The following is a 6,406-nucleotide window of genomic DNA, read 5'->3' on the forward strand; positions in this document are numbered from 1 at the left end:
ATATCTGGAGTCAGAATATAGATGTCCTCTAAATAAGCCCTTCATAAAAAATGCAAGCAATTACTACTTGCAAAATTAATATAATGAACTTATGGAAATTCGAGATGAGGTCCCATCAATCTATATTATTCTAAGAAGAAAAAAAAATCCACCAATAGATGATTTGCAATTCATGATTTTGATAATTTCCCTTGTGTGTTTCAAGAAAGAATCAGAACAAAAAATGCCACTCATTCTACAGATGATTTTTAATTAGCGGATTCAATACATTGTACAGACTTGAATTACCCGTCAGATCTGCAAATTTAAATTAAAATTACAAATCCAGGACAGATTGAACAGTGTAAGCCACTGGAGAACTGCTTCATGAAGCCTGATTGTAATTAAAACAATTGTTAACACTATTACTGCCGTCAAAATTAAAATAGCAAAAAAAGACAAATCACAACTGTAAGATCTGTACAACATTATGCATAAAATGTAAACATTCATTCTCATTTGCTTAATAAATATTAGAATCAAATAATAAGTTAGGTTTATTTTTCTCAAAGTATATGTACAATTTGTGGGGCCTCATAAATTATTTGGTACTTAGAAGGGATTATTTGTACGACAGCAACTCAAAAATACAGCTTGTGCTCTGCGTAAAGTCTGTATCAATTCAAGAAGTTATCAGACTCAAAAAGTGACCAATTGATGCCAGTTGAAACTGACCTTAATGTTCCTGGCACATGCCACATAAACTTAAAAGCCACACAACAGAAAATTGTTTGCTGCCATGAATTTAGGCACAGAATTTATATTCAAAATAACAGAATAAAACTCATGCTCTGTTGCACCAGGGTGGAGTTGTGGTTGGCCTTCCCTGTTTTAGATTTTAATGCACTACAACACTGAGCAAGTCATTGGAATACTTAAATGCGACTTTCAAATGCCAAAGCTATCATTTTTGTATAAGCATTGAGTTTGAGGAGATTTTAGTAAGTTAATTTAGCTCCACCTCTCCTTTTATTAATTCAAATAAAAAGTATGTGAATGTTGATCTAATACAATTGTTCCCCCCAAAATCCCTTTCTAAAGCTACTTATTTCAAACCATTTAGTTGTTCAGTGCCACCAGGGTTAAAATGACCAGTAATGACACTAAATTGGTTTGGTGCCAGTGTCAAAAATAATATCCAAATTCTCTTCTGTAAATTGGAACTTGTAAAGCTGTATGATGAGCTGCTTGATCCTATCACAAGTCCAGATACGATCTGAATCTTCGGTGCAACTTTCATCAAGGGCAGTGATGGAAAACTATCTTCTATTATGCACAAGGAATGCTCACAGTAGTATAATAAAAGCAAACAACTGCAGATGCAGGAAATCTGTAATATAAAGAGAAAGTGCTGGAAACATGCAACGGGTCTGACAGCCTCTGTGCAGAGGAAAAAAGAATGAGTTAATGTTGAGTCGAAAATGACTCTTCTTCAGGAGAAGGGTCATATTCGACTTGAAAAGTTAATTCTATTTCTCTCTCCTGCTGAGCATTTCCAGCATTTTCTGTTTTTATGCTCACAATAGGGTTTTTCTGTTATTTGCACACAGGCACTACAGTAATTCATTGCATACAAGTTACAAACTGACATTTATGAACTCAAGCACAACTGTTAAGATACTATAATCATCAGGCAGTTTTATTTTTAGATAATATCAATCTTGCAATATACAAAAATGTGACAGAAATAAAAGCAATACTCATAAGGCTTTCTCTTTAATGAGAATATCAAACCAGAACTTTGCTTACCCCTAAGCTTTGTGGTAGTGGTTACTTTCTCAAATCATTGGAAAGACTTTGTGGGACATTTTGCTAATAAACTATATTCGTACACTATGTATTTGGGAACATAAATATTCATAATATCACTAATATTTTACATATAAGATAGAATGATACATACTTCACAAATGATAACAAAAACTATTTTTAGTCAGTTATTAAATGAACAGAAGATTCCATTATACATTTACCTTTCACAATATGTACACTTCAATTACATAAGTTTTGCAAAGGTTAATTGTATTCAGCCTTTCATCTTCACCTTCCTCCTTCTCACCTTGATTGCTGTCTCCAACTGCTTAGCTTCTTGCATTGGTGGTTGGAAGCAGTTCAGATTGTCTCGATTAGTTCCAAAGACTGATTCCCAACAATATGCATTTAACAGATGAACACTTACAGTGCAAGACTCCAGTTGAGATACTTGGGATTCAAACTCATGGCCCTGTGGTTGGGAATCATTTTCCCTTCAGCTGGAAGTCACAATAGACAGCAGGACTCACAGGATGTGCTGAGCCACAGAATGTTTGTAGAAAAACAGGTCATCTTCTCTTTGATGCAGAGTTGTTATGGTCATCATCGGTGTGGGTGTGGATCGGTACCAGTGCAAGGAATCACCAGCCCACTTTCCTAGCAATTTGACTTCAATTCTACTGTAGAAAAGCTTTTCCTACCACATAAGGCAATGTGCCCTTGGTCCATGTTGAGATCAGCTCCTCCAATTGTGGTACTCATTGATAAAAAAGGGTTAAACAAAAACATGAATCTCCTCAGGCAACCTTAATCAAAACTACAAGATCTCTTCACTTCAAAATGAAAGCAGTTTACCTCATCCATCTCTGAATTGGATTACAACTCATATCTTCATTCTATAAATTCTCATAATTTTAACTGCCTTTTCTCAAATTCATAGGAAATGAGCCTGAGTCAAGGGAGATTATCTTTTTTATCAACTATCAATGGGAACCTGCCTCAAGACATGTGCAGCAAAGGAGCTAATGTCAGAAGAAAGGTAGCAATAAGGACAATTTCAGTTCTTTCTCACCAAGCACAACATCACGCTTGAGGCTGGAGGCTTTGTTTACCACTTTTAGCTTCAAAGCTGCCCTTTTAAATTCATCTAGAGGGAGCCCATCAAAAAAAAAGTCTTCATTGAAAATGGGATTTCTGCTGTTCTTGATAATCGTGCTTCGCTGTTTTTGAATCTTTCCAGGCGTCAGGTACAAAATCACACAACAGTTAATGCTTTTGTTGTCTAATGTCTTGTCATAAAGGTCTTCAGCAGTGATGATACGAATTCGAAGGCGGGCATTAGTGCAATCATATTCCGCAGATAGCCTAATAGCACCTCCTTTATTAAGGCGGATAGTGTGCTCTTTGAGTACTCGGTCTTGATAATGGAGCAAACTCAGGGGAAGAACGCCTTGGTGGGCAGGGGGACCACCAGCCGGCGGGGTCGGGCACCTGACCCGCCGAGAGACACAGGGACTGGCATCTGTCGAACTGCACTCGTCCGTGGACAAGGAGCTGTTTCGAGTGAAGGACTGCAGCGGCTTGCAGTGCTTGGCCAGGTTTTCGTGGCTGAACATCTTGAGGAGGGACGCTCCCGAGACCGAACGGGAGAGAAGAGGTGAATTGAAAGGAGAGGATTCAGCGGAGGAGGCGGTATCACTGTCCCCGCCACTGAAGTACCTGCAGGTGCTTGCCAGGGACAGGCTAAACTCTGGCGTGTTGAGGTGCTGGGTCTCCCCATTGCTCTTCTGGCTGGGTGGCCGCTTCCTTGGGGAATTAGGCGAGGTCACGGGGCTCCCGTGATCAACGTGGAAAAGTGACTCTTTTCGTCTGGTGTGAGGGCTTTCGGTCAAAGTGGAAAAACCGTAGGAAGTCTGAGTTAAGGGCATGTAAGGGAGAGACATGGCGCTCTGTGACTGAGGGTCATAATGGGTAATGCAACCAGCTTCATTCATACCGTTGGAACCGGTTTCATCCGCGCTCTCAATCTGGATGATGTGCCGGTTGGCAACCTTCAGGAGGTGGCTGCTGTTGTCAGTCGAGGTTCTGCCCCTTAACCTGGGGCTGCCTTGGGGCTTCTTGGTGATCAGGACCTGCTCGGAGGCTGAAGCCTTCAGGTTGGACTTCTTCTGGCGGTGCTCGGCGCCGTCGGCGGCCGGTCCCTCGGCCGAGCTGGTGGGGAAGGTGGGGGGGATGAAGAAATCGGGGATTTTATCGGGGGTCAGCACGTTACTGAATAGGGAGCCCTTGGGCTGCTTGTCCCTGCCGCCCGGGTCGCCGGCGCGGTTCAGGTTGTTCTCAACCGAGCCTCGGATTTTATCGAAGAACCACATCTTCCCTTGGAGGCTGGTCCAAATCTGCAAAAATGTTGTAAATTTTAAAAAAGGTCAACTTTATAGCCTTAAAATTAGAGCGAATGCTGCAAACAAGTGCTAAATTCGCTTGATTTTAACGATCAGCGAGACATTAATCTCCAGTTTTCAACTGCTAAAAAGGAACTATTCCTGTTTAAAGATCTCACTGGCTTTCTGTGGCATTGCCTTTTTTTGTTTGTTAATACACCGACATACCTGTTAACTAACAGTCGAATTCAAATTCAACTTTAAAGTCTCAGGTGACTTATTTCCAACAGTGCATTTTTGATAGAAACCGGATTGCACACCTCACTTTTACCTTTTACTGCAAATATATTATTCCCCAAAAAACAAAAAATTCCAGTAGACTTTGTATCTGAACACTTTTTTTAACGTTTGGATTTATACATCCAGTTATTTTTCTCCATTTTCAATCAGTAAATTAACTTTTTTTTTTAATAAGTTTCCAAATTTCGTCCTCCAAGGATAAAAAGTGTACTTTGGAATTAAGAAAGCACTTTGTTTATTTATTTATTTATTTATATATATATTACAAAAAGCAGATCACTTACATGTTGGTGGCGTTTTATTTGTTGAGGTCGCTCTGCTCCAATGCAGACTGCCTCCACCAAACTCAGCAACTGTGGCACTGCCTCTCTCTCTCGCTCCCTGCATCGTTTTAATCCGCTCGGCCTGTCACTCAAGAATAATGGGCCGCCGCAGCCAATAGGTGAGAGAGTTCGCGCTTTGGGGGGGAACCAGGTTTTAACCTGATCGGGGAGGTAATTTATTCAGTCGCTCGGCGCTGTGCTGTGGCGCCCCCGTCAATAAGATGCAGAGTTTCCACTTTGCAGTTTCTCTACCGAATTTCGCCCTCGCTTCGTAGGATGATGCCTGACCCCTCCCCTTGGCCAACACACTTCCCACAGCAGCACTGAAACAAACGCAATTGTAACAGGAGGTGGAACTTGCTAAAAGAGTAGGGTCATGGAGGATAAAAACAAAAAGCTAAAAGCTACTGCGGATGCTGGAAATCCAAAACAAAAACAGAATTACCTGGAAAAACTCAGACCTGCTGAGTTTTTCCAGGTAATTCTGTTAGCACAGAAACAGGCCCTTCAGCCCATCGTGTCCATGCCAGCCATCAAGCACCTATCTATCCTAATCCCATTTCCCAGCACTTGGCCCGTGCCCTAGGGCATTTCAAGTGCTCATCTAAATACTACTTAAATGCTGTGAGGTTTCCTGCCTCTACCACCCCCTCAGGCAGTGTGTTTCAGATTCCAACCACCCTCTGAGTGAATTTTTTTTTTCCCTTGAATCCCCTCTAAACCTCCTGCCCCTTACCTTAACTCTATGCCCCCTGGTTATTGACACCTCCGCTAAGGGGGAACGTTTCTTCCTATCCACCCTATCTATGCCCCTCATAGCCTCTATCAGATCCCCTGTAGCGATGGCAAATTTAAAGGGAAGCCAAATAAGTACGAGGGTGAAAGGAATAGAAGGCTATATTGTTAGGGTTCGGTGAAGTAAGCTAGGAGGAGGCTCTGTGGATCATAAACACCAGCATGAACCCGTTGGACCGAATAGCCTGTTTCTGTGTTGTATATCCTATGCACTGGACTGGACAGTCACTTCTTTAAAAATGTATTATTTCATGTAGGTATCACTGGCTGGGCCAGCATTTATTGTCCATCCTTAGTTGCCCTTGAGAAAGTGGTGGTGAACCATCTTCTTGAACCACTGCAGTCCATGTGGTGTAGGTACACCCACAGTGCTGTTAGGGAGGGAGTTGCAGGATTTTGACCCAGCAACAGTGAAGGAACGGTGATATATTTCCAAATCAGGATGGTGAGTGACTTGGAGGGAGAGTATTCACTGATGCCGTTTTGAGTTCCACTTGGTAAAATGCAATGTTGGTAAAACTTTAATGGACTAAAGAAAGAAAAGATGGACTGACATTTATATAGAGCTTTTCATGATGACCAGGCACCTCAAAGCATTTAGATAAAAGCAAAATACTGCGGATGCTGGAAATCTGAAACAAAAACAGAAAATGCTGGAAAAACTCAGCAGGTCTGACAGCATCTGTGGAGAGAGAAACAAAGTTAACGTTTCAAGTCTGTAATTGTTCTCTCCACAGATGCTGTCAGACCTGCTGAGTTTTTCCAGCGCTTTCTGTTTTTGCCTCAAAGCACTTTACAGCCAATGGTGTACTTTTG

At 41.5% G+C, this 6,406-nt stretch overlaps 1 protein-coding gene across 1 annotated transcript; it reads right to left on the reverse strand.

Moving 5' to 3' along the window:
• Positions 1–229: 229 nt before the first annotated feature.
• On the reverse strand, positions 230–4,821 carry LOC144688938 (C2 calcium-dependent domain-containing protein 4C-like). Its single transcript, XM_078555991.1, has 2 exons — positions 4,757–4,821; positions 230–4,187 (listed from the first exon to the last, which is right to left on the reverse strand). Exon 2 carries the CDS (start codon positions 4,161–4,163, stop codon positions 2,820–2,822), a length of 1,344 nt encoding a protein of 447 aa, XP_078412117.1. The 5' UTR covers positions 4,164–4,187; positions 4,757–4,821; the 3' UTR covers positions 230–2,819.
• Between the last annotated feature and the right edge of the window lie 1,585 nt (positions 4,822–6,406).

The sequence above is a fragment of the Cetorhinus maximus genome, chromosome 13 (genome assembly GCF_964194155.1).
Source record: "Cetorhinus maximus chromosome 13, sCetMax3.hap1.1, whole genome shotgun sequence".
Classification (NCBI taxonomy): domain Eukaryota; kingdom Metazoa; phylum Chordata; class Chondrichthyes; order Lamniformes; family Cetorhinidae; genus Cetorhinus; species Cetorhinus maximus.

Bases quoted from the DNA above. Each gene is read 5' to 3' on its own strand.
- LOC144688938 (XM_078555991.1), bottom strand. From the start codon at position 4,163: ATGTGGTTCTTCGATAAAATCCGAGGCTCGGTTGAGAACAACCTGAAC.